Source organism: Electrophorus electricus, chromosome 11 (assembly GCF_013358815.1).
Source record: "Electrophorus electricus isolate fEleEle1 chromosome 11, fEleEle1.pri, whole genome shotgun sequence".
Lineage (NCBI taxonomy): Eukaryota > Metazoa > Chordata > Actinopteri > Gymnotiformes > Gymnotidae > Electrophorus > Electrophorus electricus.
The window spans coordinates 18,987,511-19,010,628 of NC_049545.1; the positions used below are offsets into that span (position 1 = coordinate 18,987,511).

The window sequence follows — 23,118 nt, forward strand, 5'->3', positions numbered from 1 at the left end:
CTCATTATACGTAGTGCCTAGAACCAGTTATGCGTGGTGGAAGTTTTCCCTGAGATGGTCTGAGGCAAAGACTAATAGCTACACCTGATGATGTGAACTTGGCTGTTTACTATTCAAAATATCTTGTAAGTGAACTGATTTTAGAAATAGTTAAACAGCTAATGGACCTTGTAGCTTGTATCTAAACTCAGCAAGGTTCTGAGAAATAAGGGTTTGCATGGCAAGGGTTTGGACGTCATCTCCTTTGCATTTACTGACATCCCACCAGGCAAAAGAAAGCTGTTAGTGCTAAGACATGCAACTATTGGCGATCCAGCAAAAAAACCTGAATGTCCACGCAGTCTGTACAGTTGCAGTACAGCCTTCGACCAGCAGATGGTGCACTTTCCTTTGAAAAAGGAGACGCCACAGAAGGCGGAAAGTAATTGCTTTTAAAACCGCTCTGTTGCTTTGTGTTCTTATGCCACAGGTCAAAGCAATGGCCCATCTCTGGGCGGTAACTACACTGGGATGGGGAAGGAGTCCAGGGCACAGACATTACAAAATGGTGAGTGAGCAGTGAACAGGGCAAATTCACACAAATCTCATACTGCACTCATTTACATTACGTATTGCATTTATAATGGTCTCCTAAGTCTCCGGCAGTGTTCCCAAGGCATTCATGTAAAGACCCTCATATAAATTACATATACATTTATGGTATTTAGCAGACACTCTTATCCAGAGCTCCTTACAAATGTCCTTAGTTATCTACACAGAAAAGTATTGTTATCTAGTACAAATAGGCTAGATTCCAAAGAATTCCTTAGTCCGAGACACTGGCAGAACCAAGAGTCATTGCTGAAACCTAGATTGATGGGTGCAATACAGTACATTGCTATAAAATACAGGACAAATTGAGGCCATTTGCTATACAATCAGTGCAAAAACAAGACGAGTGCATCTTTATAATCATCCTCTAAGTGCATGAATAGGTTACATAATACTTGGCACAGTGCCTGTGTTCACCTGCCGTTCACACGAGGGCGGTCAGGTCCGGCATGACCGGGGGGGTTCTGCTTTGCACAGCTCCGCATCATCGCCATGTTATGGGATGCTAGCACGGTAGCGCAGGAGGAGCTGAGCTGCAAGCCCGTGGGTGATCGTCATAGAGACCAGGGTAGTTCTTCACCTAGCAACCTGCTGCACAGTCTCAACTTACGCTTCCCCTGACATATGTAGCCACTGAGAGAGATTCACAACCCTCGACGATGACGATGCCCTCCCCCCATTTCTTTGATTGTTTGGAGATTTTGTCCCCCTTTCATAATAAGAAATGTCCCCCTACCCCAAGTCCTGAGAGCACACCCGGTTGCACAGAATAACCGTAATGCAGAGCCTTTCTTTGGAAAAGACTGAGGCACATGTATCTGGGCTGTAGTTCTCACGTGTTCTTCTATGTCCCATCAAGTTCTGGATAGCACCAAGTTTAGTTCAGTAGCCCCACCCCCGCCCCACTATTTCACATAAGGTGTGTCAGAGGGATTGGGAGCTATGATTGTCATTACAGTGATTGCTTAGGCTTTATATTGAATTGTGTTTTCATTGTCTATTGTGTCAGAGTGGAAAAGATTTAAGAGGCGAGTCCTGATCTGGCTGGGGAAGGCATGCGCGTGTGTGTGAGCACTCGTATGTACACGTGCTCTGAGGTTAACTATGGTCTAGTGTTTCTTAAGGAAACATTGTTCATGCTGTTATAAATGAGGAGTCCGTTAGGTGTCTGGGCCACCTGCTTCCTGGGTCTGTGGTAATGGATGAATCATCATGGCCAGACATACTCAGGGCAGTGTGTGTGTTTGTGTGCATGCATGTGTGCGTGTTTTGTGCATGTGTGAATGTCTGTTTGGAGAGACGGCGCATATGGAAGAATTCTTTATTGCCTGTGTGTGAGTGCCTAACTGTACGTTTGTGTGTGTGTGTGTGTGTGTGTGTGTGTGTGTGTGTGTGTGTGTGTGTGTGTGTGTGAGAGAGATATTAAGTGCCTGCAGTGCGTATTGAGATTTATTGTGTGCCTGCGTGTGTGTGGGTATGTGAGTTGTAAGAACAAGGGATCTGTATGAGGTTCAGAGTTTGTAGAAATAACCTAGGGCTTCTCCTAAGTCTTGCTTTCCACTTCTCATTCCTAGATTTGGACTCTGATAATAGAACCGTTTATATTCTCCTCACACAGAAACCCTATACTCAAATAGATGTGTTCCTAGCTAGTATAGATAGTAGAGCTCTGTTGCGTAAGTAAGAAAGAAGTCATGATTATTGGCCTTATTATTATAACAAAAGTAACAAAGACAAGAAATGTCTCCTTTTAAGTAACACAGAAAGAGACCTTTCAGATCTTTTATGTCCTTCAGCTGGCCTGGTTCAGCTCTCTGTCTTGCTGAGAACAACATTGTTAAATGTTAAAAAGCAGCTGGTAGAAGCTCAATTCCGTTTTGACTGAATTACTGCAGGCAGATGCCAGAGAAGCCAGATGTGTGGCGTACTAAGCTTTGTCTATTTAAACCCATTTCCTCACAGACGCTAGGATGATGCACCAGAAAGCATCGCTCTTTTAAGGTGACTACGATGAGCACTGCATTCAGACTATTGTGTGGATTTTCCCCCAAACACTGTTGACATATCAGTTTAGTTTAGATACATTTAAAAACTCTCTTGAAATTTTACTCTAACTCTACTTCTTCACAGGTACAGCCTCTCACCTTTTGTTGGCCTAACCTGTTTGTTTTTGTTTGTTTGTTTGTTTGTTTGTTTAGCCAAGCGGCAAATAAAGCACCTGGGCCATCAGCTGCAGATGAACCAGCACTGCTTGGACACAGCATTCAACTTCTATAAGATGGCTCTGAGCAAGCGGCTGACACGCGGCCGCAAGTCAGCCCACGTCATCGCTGCCTGCCTCTACCTGGTGTGTCGCACCGAGGGTACGCCACGTATCCTTCAGGAAAGGATAAAAGGAACAGAGTGGGGGGTGTGGGTGAGTGAAGGTGTATGGGGGGGGTGCGGGTGAATAAGCGTGTCGGAGAGACGGAGTGAGAGAGCGTGGGGGTGAGGAGACACCGTATACTTCATGGGTAGTGGTGGATAAGAGAGAATGTTAAAGTGAGTGAGTGTCTGTGGGAGAGGGGGGTGTAATGGTAAAAGAGGCAGAGAGTTGGTGGGAGAGAGCTTGAGAGAAAGTGTCTCTATTTCTGTGTGTGTGTGCAAGGAAAAGGTGTGAATATAATGGATTATTCATTCATGAATAAAGCCTTTTGGGCATATTATGTAAGAGCTGAATGCATGTATGGATCACGTGGGTGGGTAGATGAAGAGACGGAAGGATCTGTCGGCTACGGGGCAGTGCCCAAGTGATTGGTTGACACGTCCTTTCTGTGGATGGCTGTCTGTTTGGGCTGAGGCCTAAGCAGTGCCAGTGGTCCTCCCTAGCGGATCGTACCTTTTGTGTGTTCGTACTGTTGCCATGCTGAAATGATTGGCAGGTGTTTGCGTTCCATCCGTCAGCCACAGATGTTCCTGGTGTAGCAGAATCACAAATGGGCTTAAACCCTGCACCGATCTGGTCTGAAATACCACAATAACCTTAGAGCGGTGCTCACAGGTGCCGCGTCACCTGCTGTCCTGCATCAGCAGCTGCCAGGGTTCATGCTGCTGTTGTTGCTGAGAGATTTACATTTCTTGTCTGTCCTGTAGCAGTTTGGAAAGGTTGTTAGGTAAAGTGTACAGGCAGTACTGAAGATGAAGGAATCCAGACCTCGAGGCCCATGCTTTTGAGCGGGGTAGGTTGTGTTGGGCCACTGGTCGACGGGGTAGGTAAGATAAGACTGCCTTCAGGTAGCCACATTCTGCTCTCAGAAATGTGCATGTCCACTGTCCCCACCTCTCCAACCCCATCTGTGCCTCTCCATGGGAGATTTCCTCCTCGTTTGGAGGGAGAGGGACTGGCGCGCGCGCGCGCACGCACACACACACACACACACACACACACACACACACACCTCCACTGGAAAAGTTTCATTATTGAAAGACGGATGAGTCACAAGAGTGTGTGTGGTCTTGTGATGCTACAGGGGCAGCATTTTAATCATTTATTCTCAAAAACACCTGCCAAAATGAATGTTTGGATTCATTTAAATCTTCAGTGAAATGGTTCCCATACTTGCCTTAATAAAGCAGGTCATGGTCTTAAAACTGCAATTAACCAATAAAATGCCCTATATGCATTTGATTGTATTGATTTTGCTCATATTTATCTTATAATTCTATAGATTACTGACATGCGTAGCTATACTCTCCTGTTGCATAGCCAACAAGGTGTCTGTGTGTGTGGGCATGCGTACGTGTGTAAAACGCTGCTTCCTGCTAAGCTTTCTTGTCAACGAAACGTCATTTAATCTTGCCTTACAGCATCTGCAGTGTCTGTGCGCGTATGTGTGCATGTACATGTGTATGTGCCGGGTGTGTGTGAGATGCTGATGAAGTGATCTGCCTCTTTCTGAGTGGGATGAGCGTGGCAGACGTGTGCTGTTGACTGGCATTTGCTTTTCAATCCCTGTTTATGATTTGAGTGGTTTGTGGTGTTTGTGGATAGTGTATAGTGGGATGGCTGTTCTGTGAGGTTTGATATAATGAACATAAGTACTGACTGCAGAATTTGAACCCATGGCGAATACTTGCAGATTCAGTTCAGCCACTATTGTGAACACGCAGTGAAAAGTCATCTTAAACTGTGCTAAAAACCTTGCTTGTCTCTTCTGTTTTTAGAATGTTATCTATGTAAATCTGTCTTATGTTGTCCACCGATCTCTCTCTCTCTCTCTCTCTCTCTCTGTTTAAAAGTCCACATCAATCATGCTGGCATGATGACACACGGGTGTGTGTGTGGTCAAAGCTGTTCAGAAGAACCTGTATGAGACCTTAAAGCTTCAAAAACAAACCTTTTGTGCTTTTGTAGCAAAATTACTCATGCAGGAAGCAGCGTTCTCATTCAGTTGATTTGTGCCAGTCAAAATATACCTGTCCTGACTGTTTAGTGATCAGTGAAAATGAATTCATTTAGACCACTCTGAGAAATGGGGGTGATGTGATATGTGACTTGATCAGCAGCAGGCCGACTTTATCGTGCCTGTTTGTTTTTGTATGTGGTCTGTAATTGGACATCAGTGGGTTCCTGCCTTCAAGCACAACACGTGGTCCAAACAACTGTGGTGAAGTAGTCATCTGATCCTAGCTGAAATGTGCTTTTTGAGGATAAAATAATGACAAGCCTCTACTACACCTTAGTCTAATCCTGATGTATCCAATAATACGACTGGTTGTGTTTAGTAATTTAATCTGTAATCTCTCTGAACTGTCATCATAACTAATCACATAATAGTGGTGTTCTAAATGTGTTATTAATCCACTCGGACCTCATTGGACAGGTGTGGTCGTCTCCATGGGCACAGTTGCTTGGTTTCCAGGAGACTTCTGATTTGTGTCCAGTTTGGGATATGTGGTGACAAATCTCTTTTAAACAGATTTAAACATTTTTGTTGTCATCTCTCTCTGATATTTTGACTAGCTTCAGTGGATGTGTGTGACTAAACTTGAATTGTTTGTAGAGTGGATATTGAAATTTAATGTGCAATGCAAGAGTATCTTAATGATCAGTATTCAACTGAACAGCATTCGTAATATTTCTGTTTTGAATGTATAATCTTTAACTGGGCTCCTTTAGATATGCTGTTGGACCTGAGTGATCTGCTGCAGGTGAGCTGGTTTTTCATTTCTTAATGGAGCTTTGCACCTTTTAAATACTGCAAGCAACTCCTTTTCATGGAGAGAGAGCCTTTGACAAGTGGTGTGTGTGTGTGTGTGTGTGTGTGTGTGTGTGTGTGTGTGTGTGTGTGTGCGCGTGTGCACGCATGTGTTTGTGCAGACAGGCTGCAGTTAAGAGGAATAAATGCAGTTTCTCATGTCGGAATTTTTTTAATCTTGATTTATTTAGCAAGACATTAATATTGGTCAGAGTGTGTGTGTGTGTGTGTGTGTGTGTGTGTGTGTGTGTGTGTGTGTGTGTGTGTGTGTTTAGGATATTTTCTCAGACACACAGCTGGGGTGGAGATTGTGTATTTTTATCCTCCCAGCTGTCAAGTTACACTCTGCCAACACACCCATGCACACGACCAGACTCTCACACACGGACCTTCCTGGGGTGTCTGAAATATTGGGGGTTTCCATGGTGTCTGAGAAGCACAGAACTGGACCCATAAATTGCCTCAGTCTCTCCCCAGACTTTTCATACACGAGACCCTGACTCCTCCCCTCTCTTCTTGAGAGTGTGAATGAAGACCCTTCCACGTTACAAAGGTCATGACCTCCTCAAAGGGATCTCTCTTAATGGCTTAGGGCCCAGATGGAAGGGTGTGTGTGTATATAGCAGTGGAACTTGTGTTACAGTGAGTTAACCTGTCGGAAGCTGTCTTAGCTGAGGCTGCATCTAGCATGTGTGATCTAGTATGGAGATGTGCTGGCTGCATATTTAAGAGGGCTTTATTGAAGTGGAAATCTCCAGCTAGCGTGTCATCCATAAATGAGATTAGCTCAAGGCTTTCCTCACTTAAAGTTGGTTAGAAGAACAATGCAGTGTTACGAATGCATACCAGACTGAGAATCACTTGCCACTGTACTGCTCAAAGAGAAATTGGGGATTACTCTAAAAAGTCCCAGAATAGATGACTTAAATATACTGTTGTTGTGTTAGAAAATACTTGATTGCTTCCAAAGTGAATCTCTTCAATATTTTGTCTAACTTTGTCCGGACATTGGTCTTTCAAAAAAAAACAAAAAAACCCTCAGGATTTCCTTTCCCTGTATCTGCACCCTTTTCAGACTAGGCTAGTCCTCACACTGAACTCTAAGAGCCACAAAGACAGTGAGGGAGAATAAAAACCACAGTGAAAATACATTCGTCACAGTGTGTGTTTGTCTGCAGACCCTGTCTGGAGTCTCAAGACCCTGACCGACGGGTGTTTTCCCTTTGCCTGCTAATTCTTTGTCTCTTTCTGCCTTTTGTTCTCATGCTGGTTTCTTCTGCTCTCCCATTCTCCCTCAAGGTGAACGTGTATGTTCTGGGAAGAACCTTCCTAGTGTTGGCCAGAGAATTGTGCATTAATGCTCCAGCCATAGGTAAGTCTGCTCTGCCTACAGACAGTTCTACATAAATGCAGTCCACCCTTTCCTACCTAGAGGGCACTGTGATACTACAAAAAATAAATACAATTTGCACCTGACTGGTCAGACATATCAGATCTCATCAGATCATTCACACTTCATTTAGCTCCTTTGTCTTTTTATTTCTAAGTCAGATGAAGACTTGTGATTTGAAACTGGCCATTGCTGGCATTCTTCAGTCACATGTCTGTCCCTAGTGCACAGTATTCTGTCATTCAACTTCACGTTGTCAGCAAATAAACAAGTAAATATTAAATTGGAAATGAAAACAAAGCACATTAGTAAGGGTTGGCTGTTCCGAACGCAGTGTGACCCTCCTCCTGTTCTCTGACAGAGGCCGTGTGTGAATAATTAATTAAAAAATAAAATAAGTTTAAATTACAGTATGAGTTTTAAAATAAGTTTAAAGAAATAAATACATTTGGAGAATTCCTTTTCAGAGTTGGAAGTCATCCCCGACCTCTTAATGTCTAATCTGATCGTGTCTTTTGGCATTATTGTTCATGGGCTAACCAAATGTTTCTGGACCCAAACACCCAGCGAGTTCTCTCTGAATTGCACGGGTACGAACCCTCAGGCATAGAACACCAGTTCAGGAATCTGCCCCCCTTGCACACCTGTGCCATTGGTGCTGTCCGAGGAGCACTGGAACTGGAATGTGACCTTTCCACATTGCACCTCCGTCATGCCTTCCTGGCCGAAGTAGCTGAGCTCGCTGCCCTCCACCACGGCGCTCACCGTATAGAAAGCGTCGGCCTCCACCTGCACGGGGTGCTCGAACCACACGGGAAAAGTGGCGCTGGAGCCGTCGGAGACAAAGGAGCTTCGCCGCTGTGCCAGCAACTGGCCCTGCCGCTTCAGCTCGATGCGCACGCTGTACTCCGCGCGGCCGCCGCTCGAGCCGTACAGGCCCAGGCCGGCGAGGAAAACGCGGCGGTCGGCGGCGAACTGGATGCTGTCGCAGCGCCCACGGTAGCGCCACTGGTTGCCCCGGCGCGCCGCTGACTGGAAGCGGCGGCAGCGTCGGGGGCGAAGCCCGGCCCGCGGCGCCACAGGAAAGCCCGGCACCGGCTTGTCGGCTGCCGTGAACCAGAGGAACAGGTCGCGCGTCTCCTCCAGCGTCAGCACGCCGGACTGCGCCGCGTTGTCGGCGAACTCCTGCAGGCTGAGGGCGGGCAGGCGCAGCAGGTGCAGAGCCGTGCCCAGCGCCGAGCGCCGGTTACGTGGGGAGGGGCTGAGGCCGCGCCGCCCGCACTCTGCCTCCGCCCAGGCCAGCGCTGCTTGTAGCACCGAGGCCTCCTTGGCGTTGAGCGTCTCCCGCCCAAGCACGCTCTCCAGCGTGGCCCGGTCGATGGCGCAGAAGCCCTCGGAGAGCAGCGCCAGCTCGGCCTGCGCGTCGATCACCTCCCAGCAGCGCTCCGCCAGCTCTGGCTCCTCGAACAGGCGGCTCTGCCAGAGCAGCACGCAGGCGTTGCGCGCCTCCAAGCCCGTCTCCAGGAAGCTTACGCACGCTCGCGCCAGCGACAACACCAGGTACTTCTTCGCGGCGTAGAGCGTTGCCAGTACTGTGTCCGCCTCCAGCTCGATCTCGTCACTGTACAAGTACCTGAGGACGAGGGACGCGGGAACTAAACACCAAGAGCTACAAGGCGGAGTGCCACGTGCATAACACAACATCAACAGGACTGAAACCTAACCAGTGCGTTTAAAGAAGTGGATCTGTTCCAACAAGGGGGGGGGGGGGGGGCGCATCATGCTGCTATTTGTGCAGGAGTAAGCTTTTTTTCCCCCCTTCCTTTTAAAAGGAGAATCAGCCATCACTCGGATCTAATAAATTCTTCCTAATAGCAGAGAAACGAGGAAGATATCTCAGCCCCACAGGGACCTCGGTGCCCAGGCCTCAAAGGGACCATCGTTTTGTAATTGTTCGCTAGAAAGCATGGTAACCCTGCTATTTTTAGGCAGCAAAGATTAGGGAGGCTTACTTGAGCAGAATTAAAAACGCAGCGGGTTCCACATCTGGTATGTGGATCTCCGAACCTTCCTCCGCTAGGTCCCCGTAAAACATGGCGCAGAAAACGGAGCTCCCAACTGCCAGTACATACTGCGAGAAAGAGAGGAAAAGACGAAAGAATAGCTCAATAACGAATCCGTCCCCGTTAGCTCACTCGCCGTTTCAGTGAGGGCTATGAACCAACCTTGTGCGCCGGAACTTTCTGCGTTGCGCCTGGCAGACCGACGATGAAATGTACGTCTGCCATACGCTCATTATTAAACATCAAAGCGTTCCTGAAAAACAATAAAGATAATTAAATTATATTTCAATGCAAGATCTTGATGGAATATCGCTACATGTAGCCTACAAATGTACCTCTCGCGAAGTGTGGGATGTGCCGACGGCCAACTCGGGACGTCCACGTTGTTATTGTTGATGTTTTGCTCGGTGGTCGGAGTCGTGGCGGTGGTCGGGCTCTGCGTGACTGCTTGGATGTCCCTCTCGGATAGAGTTAGCGTGGTGGCTTCGCTTTTCTGCGTGTTGCTTTTCTCGCTCACGGGGTAGAGTTCCGCTGCCATTTTTTTCTTCAAGGACAGAGTAACGATATCAAAGCATACTGGCAGCCTGGCCGGGTGCCTTGCAGCCTTGCGCGACTTTTTCAGCGTTTCTGGAAGCAAGAGTAGGAGAGTCAAATACTTCATGATCCTGCCATGATGGAGCAACCTGCATTCTGTTGCTTCTGGTGCAGTAGGCATCAGAACGCGGAGAGTTTGCACGAGTAAACAAACAAATCAAATACGATAGTTTCCCCAGCTGTCTGGAATTATCCGTAAAAAATCCGATGCACCCCACCCCAGAAAAAAAAATCCGCTGTTTATTGCTCAAATGTGTTAGAATCGCAGTGCTTAAGATAACGGATTGTCCCGCGGAATCGACTCCGACTTCTACTTTCTCGTCAGCAGCATCTCCGTGGCCAGGCGGGCAGGCATCCTTTCTGATAACCGCCTTAAGCTCTCACTCAGTTACGGCGCTTTGGAAGAAATCCCAGTGACGTTGCCTGTATCCTTGTCGACATCCCAGAAGCCCATAGATGTGAAAGACGCGCTTGTTTTCCAGACGACTGAGCGATTCGGGAGTTCCTCCGTTAACTAGTTCGTTCAGTGGTCTCGCTCTTCACGTCTCCAGCCTCTTCTCGCGACCAATCCGCGGAACGGGGGCTGGCGACGTCAGATATTAAAGGTGCCGTCCGTCCTGCGCACGGGTATGCCGGCGGAAACATCGGCGTCTAAATAATTTTTATTTAGTTCTTCATATAGATTTAATAAATTCTCCATGCTCACGGTCCTTGTCAACTGGACAGCATTTTGGTGTCGATATAGGTTTGTTAATCATTCTTTTGTTTGACAACAAGCCAAATGTAAAGTTAACCTTACAGCAATGTATGCATTCATATTAAATGTTTGCATTTTTTCAGTGGCGCAGAGATTGGTTAACATACACCACTTACCAGTAGTCAGCAATATCATTAATTCCTTCTGTAACGCGGCGAAACCAACATGATGTATAACTAGTTCAGATCGAACGAATCAAGCCAAATTTACTCATCTTTTTTTTTCCAAAATGCATCTCGAATTCTGGATTCGGGCGATGCGTAGTGCGCACTCGGTAAATTATCCTGTACACCGGGCTGCAGGGCATTTGTTGCGATTAAACGTCAAAGAAAAAGATAAACAAGACAGATAAACATGTCGGTCCTTACCACGGTCCTCGGGACGCGCTGACCAGTGGACTCAAATAAAGCCCGTGAACCCGCATGCCGTGTTCGCGGCAAACGCGCACTGAGCGGGTCCTCAAAAGCCGCCGAAGTTTTATCACCGGCCGAGTTCTACCGGAGTCTGGACAGGACTTGTTGTGGAGCGGACAGGTATCGGGGCTTCCAGCAGAGGGCTCAGCCGCAGGACCCCCCGCAACCCACCCCGCGCCAATCCACAGCCCGCTATAAGCGCCTTCTGCAGCACGTGTGCTAGATACCGTTTGGAAATGTGCCTGTTCTTTCCCACAGTCAGACGACACGTTTCTTATGCGTTAAACAAGCCGAGATTTGCGTTAAAACGTCCTATTTCGGCGGTTAATATGATAAATGGAAAAGGTTCTCACGAAATCATTCATTGTTCAGAGTGAAAATAACTGGGTCGCTTTAGTTAGTTCTATTAGGAAATGGACCAGTGCTGCCAGTGAATTCAACAACCCGCGATCAAAACAGTCGCCTGAAACAAAACGCGACAGTTCATCTTAAGCGGAACAGCCAGCTATTTGAAGTAAATCACTTTCAGAACGCCATCAAAACGATAGGCCTACAGTTTGTGCGCAAATGGGTCAAGTCGGGTTGTTTTTTTTATTTGTTTTGTTTTGTTTTTTGCTTTTGCGTGCGTGCGTGTGTCTGCAGATCCGTGCCTGTATATTCCGCGTTTCGCGCACATGCTGGAGTTCGGGGACAAAAGTCACGAGGTCTCCATGACAGCGCTGAGACTCGTGCAGAGGATGAAGAGGGACTGGATGCACACGGGACGGAGACCCTCCGGGCTCTGCGGAGCAGGTATCCATGGCAACGCGCGACTCATCAACCACGACCTTTTTAATGATGTTGGCTAGTACAGGGTAGCCCTGAGCAGACACAGCGGACAGACGCGTACATATAAGGGCCTACAGTCCTAGGTTGCTCATCTAACGGGTATTGGGCCAGTTGTGTACACACACTGACTCGTGTACTTTTATAGTGTATTTCGGTTTTACATCCAATTCTCTTACTGTCCACTTTTTTTTTTTCTTTCTTTTTTCCCCCCCCCTTTTTGCTTTCATTTACAGATGAAAGAACTTTCTTAACGCACAGATCTGCTGTGTTTAGTCAGGCTACGGGGACCTTAACCTAATTAGAAATTTACTCTTCCTCTTTGGCACAAAGAATGTACATATACAAAGTGTCCTGTGAATACCACTCAAGTTCAGTCCAAGTTAAATTTATTTTTGCCAGAATTTCTAACCCTTCCAATGTAACATGGGTGATCCTTATGTTAAAGCCTTATGTAGATTCTTTTGCAGTTAAGTCTGTGTAGTATTTCCACAGAGCTGGCTGACTGTGTCTAAGCCTATAAGTTTAGTTTTCATCCTGATAGAAAAACCTTCCATTTCATCAGCAGCCTTGAACGAGGCTTGTCCGGTGCAGCAAATTCAGAATTATTTGACAAAACCTCATTGGTAAGTTCATACATTTATGTTGTAAGATTCTGATTTTTCCTCCTTGCACCGTTATATTCAGTGCTGCTTGAGTAGTGTAGTAAGCTGCAACTCTGACAGTGGGCTGTCAATCAAATCCGCTCAGTAGGACCACATCCACTGTTCTCAGCTAGGACTGACGAGCCAGTCTGGTTGGTTTTTGAGCAGTGTTTTATCATATTTTTGTTTTGTTTTTGTTTTTTTCTGAAAAATGTAATGATTGCTAGTTTAGTATCAAACATTTATAATATTGTAAAATATTTTACCTGTTTTTTTAAAGGGATGAAAATAGTCTAAAAGCCCATTGCCCAGAATATTGAACTCTTTTATGTCTGGGTTGCAGACAAGGGCCCCTGCAATCCATCGACCTGGGTTGAGCCCGGTTTGAGACCGGTTCAGGTCTGTTTATTAAGCGCCACCAGCCAGGGCCAAGGTGGTAGTAATTACCATACCAGTTATCTGAAACCTGAATGAATGAAGTCTTTGCAGAAAGGGTTTTTTTTTTCTTTGCAGAAAGGGGTGCAGAATTGTAACTGTCAAACCGTTTCACAAAGGTTCCGTTCATGTATTTCATGGCTGAGCAGCTACTGGATCCAGTCGAGTTGTAGAAAAGAGTTGCAGAGCTGAGTGGTGCTCAGTGATTTTTGGGTCTCTCGCGCTGACTCCACATATGTTTTCCTTTGGGCTGTGGTGCTTGAGCTGTAATTAGAATAAGTACCCCCTCCTTTCCTCTCGCTTTGGGGTGGGTTTTTTTTTTTTTTTTTAATCTCCCTCTCCTCTCATCACGTTCTGTCCTCTTCTCCTGCCAAGCCTGAATTATTCATCCGACACGAATCTTCCAGGGGCTGCACTTGGGGATCGGAAGGGGGACTTTGGGGGAGTTTGCAAGGTAGGAGGGGGAGAATGAGCGAGCGACCAGCTGAGGTCAAAATGAAGAAAAAGCGAGGAATGATGAAGCCCCCGGTCACGTCATTCCCATTTTGCAGTCCATATGTGCAGTAATGTCACACCGACAACAGTTTGAGGTCATAGGAGTGGGTTGTAAGTCCAGATGTACAACACCCCCATAATCGCATTAAAGTTTGTCAGTTATGTCTGCATTGACACAGTTACTAAACTCTCTGCCAATTGGGTGTTATGCAAGTATGGTTTATGAGAGAAAACCAGTGAGGTTAACCACAGAACAAATCCACTATGACAAACTCCAGTGGCAGGTTATGCTAGTAAAATTGTCTGTATCCAGTGGCACTTTTTTGGTGGCATTAATTACAAGGCCCATAATTCTTTGTGCCCAGGCTTCATATCTCGGGCCACACACTTTCTCTGCTTGCTGTGACGCTCACACGTGGTAATTAGTGCATTGCTCGGGGACTTTGTGCACTGCTGCATTGCTGTTGGGAGTTGTACTCCACCCCTCCTGACACAGTGCAGTGGTTTGGCTTTGTGGGGAAACTTTGGCTTCTGTAAGCTTTGGCTAGGCACTCATGCTCCCTGCTATGAGCTCCAAGATTATTGCTGCGATGTGTTGGATTACCTAGTAATGTTCAGGGCTATATTTAATTAATTAATTAACTTATTTTTGTTTGTTTGTTTTGTATTACTTTATTTAAAATAATTGGTGGCGTTGATGTGAACTGAAGTTTCAGTGAAGGCACCCAACTCAGCATGCACTGATATATAACAACTAAAGCTATCATGTGGTGGTGGTTTTTGTTTTTGTTTTTTTTTTTAAAGACCTCATAGGCTAAAGAATGGAAAGAGGGGAAACAGGACCGGTGGATGGGTGGCAGGAAAAAAGCTTCTGAAGTGTTTACTTATCCCACATTCACCGAATGTTGGTTTTGATCTTTTGTACCTTTACAGCTGTCTGACGTGTACCACAGAGATCTGTAACCCAAAGTAAAAGACGTATACATGGCGTTTGCTCTAGATCAAAGCCTTAAAACTCGAACTTTCAACCAATGTCCACTGTGTCGATCAGAGATGCTTCCGCTCGGACTCATGGGACACACCGCGTCCGTGCAACATGCACGCACGCGTGCCACCTTAGCGCAGCCATCATCTGGTTGTCAGGTTTGCACGGTCAGGTAGGAATGTCCCACCGTGTGTCTCTTCCACTTCATTTTTATTGAACGAGGCAAAGTGGAGGAGCTTGGGCACTGCAGCGTGCACAGGTGCTCTGGGAGTTGTGTACCGACAGCTGCACAGGGGGGAACATCTAGAGACAAGATGCTTTACTGAAGACTCCATTAATGTTTCGTTGCAGTAGCTTTGTATTACCCTGTCTGTACGTCTGTCTGTCTTGCTTCTAAATGGTTGTGGAGTTGTATTTCATGGAGTGTAATTTTTTTTTTTTTTTTTTTTTTTTTTTATGTTCTCATTTGAATTTGTGTGTTTGTGGTCTGCAGCCCTGTTGGTCGCCGCCCGCATGCACGAGTTTCGTCGCACGATCAAAGACGTGATCGGCATCGTGAAGGTGTGTGAGGCCACGCTGAGGAAGAGGTGAGGTCATTGGCACCCTGGGGAGGGGAGGGTGGTGATAGGCTGAAGAAAAGGTGAGGTCATCGGCACCCTGGGGAAGGGAGGGTGGTGATAGGCTGAAGAAAAGGTGAGGTCATCGACACCCTGGGGAGGGGAGGGTGGTGATAGGCTGAAGAAGAGGAAGGGCACAAGCTCTGAATTGCTGACTGATGTGCTTTGGTCTTCATTATAAACGCCTATCGTTTAGCCTGTAGAGGAACAGCGTTGTGTGGGAATGCTGATGTCATGGCTCCTCCAGCGTCTCTGAGCACTCACACATGTGACACATTTGGCCCCTTACCCCCTACTTCGCCACACATTATTCTCATGGCCTGATCAGTAATGTCCTTCAGTGCACACATGCATATTCACATGTGGACATGACATGAATAGACGTCCTGGTAGTATTTCCGTCTCTTTCTTGCACCCCTGCCATGTGATCTGATTGACAGGCTGAGTGAGTTTGAGGACACGCCCACCAGTGAGCTGACCATTGAGGAGTTTATGAGAGTGGACCTGGAGGCGGAGTGTGACCCGCCCTCTTTCAAAAATGGTCAGCGAAAGCTAAGGCTTGCAAAGGTCAGTAGGGTAGTGCGTAGGGTGTTTACTCTGTGTATTTGTGTGGTAAATGAAGCCTAGTGCACTAAAAGGGAAAGGCAAGACAATTACTGGTATTGCTATAATTAATAATAATTATATTACTATAATAAAGTGCATTGTAGCTAATTATTTAAATTAATACCAAAGGGAAAGGTATATAGGAAGCCATTATGCATTCATCATTTTATACATTCAGTCCATATATCATATTCATGTTTTTAATTAGCATACAATATTGATTAGGTGTATTGTTAATTGAATTGAAGCAGCAATCTGCTTCATCTTTTACCTAAATTTGCATTTGATTTCTTTCCTGCAGATTGAGGAAGAACTGGCTAAAACAATAGATGAGGTTCAAGGTAAAGTGAAGAATTTACAGATATGTATCCATATTTAAGGAAAACTTATCACACATCACAAGAGCAGTGTTGCAGTGGTGAACGGATGTTTGTGTGTGCGCGCGCACGTGTGTCTGCGCCTGCGTGTGTGAACCCACACTTCCAAAAGGATGCACAGAATTTAAACTAAGAAGCATTCCCTCACCTCTCAAACTGTGACCATCAAGAGTACACCACACATTTGCAAACATGCAGCTTGAGTGAACCCGAAATGTAATGAGGCAAAGAGTGAAAACAAGCAACAAATGCAGATAAACAACAACAAACCGTATCTGTGTGTGTGTGTTCTGCAGGTGAAATTTGTGGCTATCAGGATGAGATTGAAATGGAGCTAGAAAGCAGTAGGCCAAAACCCAGAGGCATGTATGCGGCCTATGCTGGAAACGGTAGCTATCTCTCTGTCTCTCTCTCACACACACACACACACACACACACACACACACACACACACACACACACACACGCACGCGCGCACTTTAAATATTGTGTGTGCTGCTGTGAGTTTATGCTCTTTGTGCACTCACTTTCATCCTAGTCAAGCATCCAAAACGGCCACCCCATGTCCTTCAGCCATGTTTAATGATAATTTCTGCAAAGGATTAATCAAGCAGTCTTCCATGGGTCTATTCATATATCTGTTTTAGTGTGTGTGTGTGTGTGTGTGTGTGTGTGTGTGTGTGTGTGTGTGTGTTCGTGAAGGGGTGGGGGGGTGCTGTAGGTGAGTGTGTGTGGAGTTTGGGTAATTATTAAGTCTCCTCTGTCAGCAGAATGAGAGCTCAGCCTTGATTCAAAGAGCAGATAAAACTGGACTCGGGCTGTAATTGAAAAGGCGCTCACTGCTTGGCTCATTATGTAAGCCTAAATGACATATTTAATCAGCCCCGGTAACAATGGTCAGTCACTGCAACTGCCTCTGTGTCCATAGGCGCACCTTCGTTCATCTTCTGCTCTGTTGTTTGTTTATTTTTTCTTTTTCTGTTTTTTTCTTTGCATTACCGGTGGAGCTAATTAGCGACAGAACGTTCGTGACGAGTCATGTTGTTATGCAAATTCCTCTGAGGAATACCTTAACACCTTGATTCTGTTTCCTCATCCTGTAGAAGGCAGATGTCCCAGACCAGACCCCCCCCCCACCCCCTCTCTCTCTCTCCTGCTTCCTGTGTATGTTCTACTCGCAGTGATGCAGCAGGAATTTTCCCTAAAGGGGTGGACAGAGGAAAAAAAATCGATTCGGTTATAAATCACGGTTCTGCAGGAGGGCAGTTCCTGTCGTCATGCGGAAATAAAATAGTCACCAGCTGTGTCAGCAGCATCTTAAACTGTGTTCCCATCAAGAAGCATTTTCTGAGATTTTGCTTTTTCAGCAAAAAGCGGAAAAAAAGGCAAAATGATCGCAGTATTGAATTGTGGTACTTGGAGAATTGCAGTACTTTATAAATTGCTACATACCAAACATGGAACCAAATGACTATGTAATATTGAATCAGCAGGTAGCTTTCCATGTGCTGTGCTCTTCTGTACACCATGTACCTTAACTTCCACCTACTTTGTTCTTCTGTAGCAGGCTTGTGCGATTAATGTTAAATCAGACAAATGATTATCTCCACGATTACAGCGATAAATGATAATGCGTGACCCTATTCTTGTATCCAGTCTCCGCAATCTGATGCAGCGCATTAATCTTAACTCTGGGGGGGAAAAACCCTACATTTAAAGAAAAATATAACTGCGTTTGATTCATGTATAATTTGTGATTTAAAATCTTTGAACAACACAGACTGGTTCAGACACGAACACAATGCTATAATTATCATCTGTTGAACTTTTCAGCTGTTCGTGCCAACAAGTGGGTTTTTTTGTACTCCGGGCTAATTTGCCTGGACTTCAGCCAGCGTATTAGTGTGGTATTTATATCATTTTGGGGTTAATTTCTTCTTTGCTTATTTTTAACCTTTGCCTTTCGTGTTTTGTTTTTTTTGTTTGTTTGTTTTTTTGTTTTTTTTTTGGACAACCCCTTTTTTTCCCCCCTTCATTTGTTTATTTTACGCTTCACACCCCCTCTCCGCCCCCAAAGATGACGCGATCTCCGTGGCGTCGTCAGGAGCCCACGGAGACGCCGGCGACCCGTTTGAGAACGAGGTGCTTCGAGCGGAGGCATCGTACCTGTGCGAGGAGGGCCTGCACGGCGGCGACGAAGAGGAGGCGGAGGAAGAGAAGCGGGGCGGCTCCCCACGCAAGCGGCCGCCCCTGGAGGCGCTGCTCGGCCCTCTCCCCACGGCCGCCAGTCTCGGCCTCTCCGAATCCATCGCCAGGTGCATCGGAGAGGAGAAGGAGAATGGTGAGGGACGGCCTGAGAGCCTCGTTCACGTGCTTTGCTTCACTCTCTCTGACCACGGTCATCCGTTCACACCTTTACAGCATTTTACATCAAACAGAGAGAAACGCTCCACTTTCCCCAAACGGGTTATAATTAAAACACATGGGCCATATTCGTAAAATGTATCGGCAGATTTAAAGTGACATTCACAGTAATTAACAGTAAGGCATTAGTTACACCTTTCTCATTCATAAATATCGACTACCGATGTATTTTACTGATTGCGTGAAGTATGGTGCCACCATATTTTCTCCTCGTGTGAGATTCCTACAGGAGCACAGCTCCGCAAAAAAAATACCACCTGAACCTTTCTGATGGTAAATGCCCTGGAATGAAGCCAATGTGCATTGGATGATCTTTTCTCTACCAGTATTTGTTTACACATTCAAGTCGTCAACAAAATTCTGCTCCCATTTAGTGAGATGACAGATTTATTTAAAAGGCACATTCTTGGTCCGTTTGGCGTGAGAATGATGGCAAACTCTGCAACCGTAACAGTAGGAATATACGCGGAGGAAGGTGACTTGCTAGAGCAGGATCTCAGAGTGCCGCAAACGTTTGCAATAAGACATGCAAATTTAGCTGCTACAGAGGAAGAACCTCTGAACAGGTATAGACTTGAGAAGAGATTATGTTTTGCTGCCATGATTTAGAAGAAGCACTGAAGTCATCGCCATCAACTGATCATCAACCATGCGATTCTTTTATTGCTGACAGTGACTACATTTTAATGCTTTTGACAGTTTTCAGCATACCACTGCTCTCAACTGGAGTTAGTCATCTGTCTCTCGGTCTGGGTCTTTAATATGTATGCCCTCATTTGCATGTTGGTTTTGATTGGCTTTCACCATGGATAAAGGTGAATTTAGTGCAGTAGACATTTGATACAGGTGCACTATTTATCTCCATGGTAACTTTTGTGAATAGAAATAAAAATCTGTGCCGCTAATTTAATGATGAAATGTAATGATTCCATTGTTGGTGCTTCTTTCAGTCCACATATGAAATCATGAACGATATAATGTGGTAAGCAGGGTGGAAGCAGCTGGTTACCCCCTGTGTAGGTGGTGCTGGCTTTATTCCCTTAGATCTAGATTGGTTGTTCAAAGGGCCTGCTGGCTCTTTGATTGGCTGTTCTGACTGTGCCGCATTTCATTGGACCGAGGCTGTGCAATCTTTCTGCTCTTTGAAGCAGCAAGTGGATACAGCACCTTGTCATTAGTGCCTTTGCTTTCATCCACCCTGTGTGTGTGTGTGTGTGTGTGTGTGTGCGCGCGCACGCGTACATCTCATGCGTGTGCGCACGTGTGTGTGTGTGTGTGTGTGTGTGTGTGTGTGTGTGTGTGTGTGTGTGTGTGTGTGTCCCTAAATGTCCGTGTGGTGTGTGTTTAGTGTGGGCTGGGGCAGTCTACAGAAAACTCATTACTCTTGTCAAAAGGTTGCTCTTGTGGGAGTAACCCCGTGTGCCTTCAAGCCCTCTGGCAGTGTGATTAGAGGAGCCACAGTCATTTATCCATCAGTCTGGCAGAGGGAAGCTCAGCTGTGGGGCCTCTGTGCAGGCACGCAGATGTCTTACCCGAGCAACACCATTTGCATCTTTATACATCTAGAACTGATTCTGTTAAGTCCCATGTTGCCTTGATATTAGCAGTGCACAGTTTCTTTTGGTGACCGTCCCAATGGCCTTGATTTGCAAAAAGAAAAGGTTCCACCCTCAACTGCCTGCTCCCTCTTCAGTAAGGCCAGCAACAGGGGTTGAATTTGGGGTTAGCTGGGGTTTGATGGGCAAAAAAAGAGAATAACGTCTGTTATGGCCGCGTTTTGGCTGTGGGTCTGCCAGCCTTTGCCCTGTCCTTCAATGTCGGTCGTTTACGCTAAAAATAAAATGCGTGTTTTCATTTTCTGGGGCGTCTATGTGTGGACGGATCTGAACCTCTGCCCTGAAATACAGAAGAGCTTGTAGACTGAAAATGGCCTGGTCTGATTTATTCGAAGGAGGAGAGTGGAGTACACAGGGGTGTGTGTGTGTGTGTGTGTGTGTGTGTGTGTGTGTGTGTGTGTGTGTGTGTGTGTGTGTGTGTTTAGGTAAGCTTGCCAACATCCTTCTTGTACTCCTCAGTGTGTGTATGTTTCACTCTGGGTGTGTCCTGTGTAATATTTCAGGTCTGGCATTGTGAGGTGTAGGTGTTCTGACTGTTGGGCAGTGGGAGGTCAAGGGTCAGACAGGCGTGACATTCAGAATAGTTGCATGCAACGTGTGCCCTCTTTTATTTTAGCACACTTTTTGTTATTTCTTTTTCTATGCAAGACTGAGTACATGTGCACAAGCAAACACACACACACACTCACTCTTTTATTGTTTAGTATTTTTTAATATTTTATAGCTTTGCTATAATTTTGTAGACATGAGTTTAAAGTCAGACTTGAAAAAAGACTGCAGGCGGGGGGGAATCCAAACAACCGACTGCTTTTTACATTTTTTTGTTGGAGCAAATCCAAAAGTAACTAAACATGTTACTAGTCACTTTGCTTGCATTGCTTATGTTTACTTTTGGATGTCGATGTAAAGATCATCCTGAAGATTGGGACTATGTGTGTGTGTGTGTGTTCGCAGCGGCAGTACAGACAGATGGTCACTCTCTTTCCTCTGCCCCTTCTCTGATCACACAGAGACAGGAGAAGAGAGTGACATCTCCCCCTTTCTTCTTCTCACTTACTTGCTGTCTCATGCTTTTTCTTGCTCTTGTTCTCTCTCTCTCTCTCTCTCTCTCTCTCTCTCTCTCTCTCTCTCTCTGTCCTAAAGGCTCATGTTACAATATTCTTTGTTCATTTTTCAACACACTTTTTTGGTGTGTGTGTGTGTGTAAAATCGGCAGGGCGGGATAGTGGCTCACCCCTTGACACCCCTAATAAAAGTTAGTCCATCTGTCTAAATTCCTTGGCCAGAGGCCAGTTTGGCAGAACGAGAACAGCAGAGAGATGGAGAAGGAAAGAAACGGAGAGAAAAGGAGACAGTGGATGACATTCAGCGTCTGCATTGTCATTCAGGGGCACGGGCAGATGTTTTGGGGTGTTTTTAGACGGACAGATGGAGGGTGAGCCTTCTCCAGGCGGGCGTGTCCCCGCCTTCATCCTCCTGCAGATGCGCCCTCCAGTACCCACAGGAAAACCGTATATAATATAGCAGGGGGAGAAGAAAGTCATCCACATCGCTCCCTCATGAACGCTCTGGGTATCAGCCCCTGAGCCAAACCTGGGTAAGAGAGTCCGAGGTCCGGAGGTAAATCTCTGCATTAAGTGCGGGGAGATTGCCTGTCCAGATGAGTCTGGGAGATGGAGAAGTTTAAAGTGGCGCATTGGATTGACCCCAAAAGAGTGGGTCTTCGGTATTGATTAAAACATATTTTTGCTCTTTGTCTCTTCTAAATGGCCCATTTCTGCCACACTTTCTTCCTTACTTTATTGTGTGTGTGTGTGTGTGTGTGTGTGTGTGTGTGTGTGTGTGTGTTTGCCTGGGTTGGGCTGGTGTTAGAGGGAGGGGGTTTTGTAGGAGCCACTCCTCAGCCTTTAAGCTAAATGTTGTGCAGCACATTGTGAAAATACATGCATCTTCATCCCTCTGGAATAATTTTCCCCTCTCTCTCTACGTGTGCGTGCCTGAGTGCACATGTGTGTAAATGTATGTGCGTGCGCATGTATGTGCATGCCCTGGGCATTACAGGCAGTAGAAGCAGGTGTGTGTGTGGGTGAGGGAATGAGGGGGTTTCCCATGGGAGGTTGCAGGGGTGAAAGGGGGTCCCTTTTTAAGACTGCCTGTTCTCCCCACACAAGTGAATCTTTCTCTCCTTTGTGCTCGCTCTCTCTCTCGCTCTGCCTTTCCCCAGCTTTCTATCCCCCCCAGTTCCTTTGACCCGTCTGTGGAAGCGCCAGGAGCGCTGGCGAACCACAGCCGCTGCCTCTGTGTCTTAAAGCTTGTGGAGACGCTCTATCTGTTCTCTGTGCCCAAGGACTCTGGCTTTTGTCTGGGTGTTAGCCAGAAGCAGAAAATGAAGCTTCTCATCTTTCTCCTCCCAAAAGACTTTTCAGTTGTTTGTGTGTGTGTGTGTGTGTGTGTGTGTGTGTGTGTGTGTGTTTAAGTAACTGATAAAGAGAAGGGTCTTTTTGATCAAGATGAGAGCCCATCTTAAAGCCTGCGTGGACCAATACCTCAGTGCAGACTGACTCAGAACATAAGGGCTTCTGGATAAATTGGGATCTAAAGGAGGGGCGGGAGGATTGGTTTCGTTTGTTGTTAGAATAAAAAGCAGCCCTGACAGGTGTGTGGAGACTCGTGTCGCTAGTGTTTCTTGTGTCCTCTCTAATTTGTTACTTGACCCCCTTAACTCTCTTCTTTTTGAAGCAGAGCAGTGATGTACAGCCAGGTGGGCCTTGAATAGACCCCTCCTTCCCCACGGTCTGTAGCACCTGATGTTGTTCCCTCTGTTGTGGTTACTGGGAGTCCCCCCCCCCCCCCCCCCCATTTCTATAGTGTAGTAACTAATCTCTGTGGTCTACTGATCCTCGACCACATCACACACACATAAGGGGAGACCCCCCCCCCCCCCCCCCCAACCACACTCAGGCACCCAGAAGGGGTTTGCAGTGTAAACATGGGCTGTGTAAGGATGGCGTGTTTGGTCCTGGTGTGTGTGTGTGTGTGTGTGTGTGTG

The 23,118-nt window shown here is 46.2% G+C and overlaps 2 protein-coding genes across 4 annotated transcripts in view; one reads left to right on the forward strand and one right to left on the reverse strand.

Annotated features, from left to right (window-relative positions):
- brf1a (BRF1 RNA polymerase III transcription initiation factor subunit a) overlaps window positions 1-23,118 on the forward strand; it is a 40,418-nt gene that overhangs the window by 2,339 nt on the left and 14,961 nt on the right. The window contains exons 1-11 of one of the 2 annotated variants that reach the window (XM_035531578.1): window positions 488-547; window positions 2,554-2,592; window positions 2,790-2,963; window positions 5,750-5,781; window positions 7,128-7,200; window positions 11,688-11,837; window positions 14,923-15,016; window positions 15,487-15,613; window positions 15,954-15,993; window positions 16,326-16,418; window positions 18,107-18,370. In XM_035531578.1, coding sequence (XP_035387471.1) covers window positions 2,828-2,963; window positions 5,750-5,781; window positions 7,128-7,200; window positions 11,688-11,837; window positions 14,923-15,016; window positions 15,487-15,613; window positions 15,954-15,993; window positions 16,326-16,418; window positions 18,107-18,370 — 1,009 coding nt within the window. In that variant the 5' untranslated portion in view covers window positions 488-547; window positions 2,554-2,592; window positions 2,790-2,827. Of the gene's footprint in view, window positions 1-469; window positions 548-2,553; window positions 2,593-2,789; window positions 2,964-5,749; window positions 5,782-7,127; window positions 7,201-11,687; window positions 11,838-14,922; window positions 15,017-15,486; window positions 15,614-15,953; window positions 15,994-16,325; window positions 16,419-18,106; window positions 18,371-23,118 lie in introns of those variants that run through there. The other variant, XM_027008232.2, reaches the window with a different exon arrangement.
- Window positions 7,343-11,201, reverse strand: btbd6a (BTB (POZ) domain containing 6a). Of its 2 annotated transcripts, XM_035531580.1 has the most exons (5): window positions 11,001-11,201; window positions 9,617-9,908; window positions 9,444-9,534; window positions 9,231-9,349; window positions 7,343-8,851 (listed from the first exon to the last, which is right to left on the reverse strand). In XM_035531580.1, exons 2-5 carry the CDS (start codon window positions 9,817-9,819, stop codon window positions 7,819-7,821), a joined length of 1,446 nt encoding a protein of 481 aa, XP_035387473.1. In that variant the 5' UTR covers window positions 9,820-9,908; window positions 11,001-11,201; the 3' UTR covers window positions 7,343-7,818. The 2 variants fall into 2 exon arrangements, with proteins under 2 accessions (XP_035387473.1, XP_035387472.1); XM_035531579.1 differs by lacking the exon at window positions 11,001-11,201 and having other exon boundaries at window positions 9,617-10,994.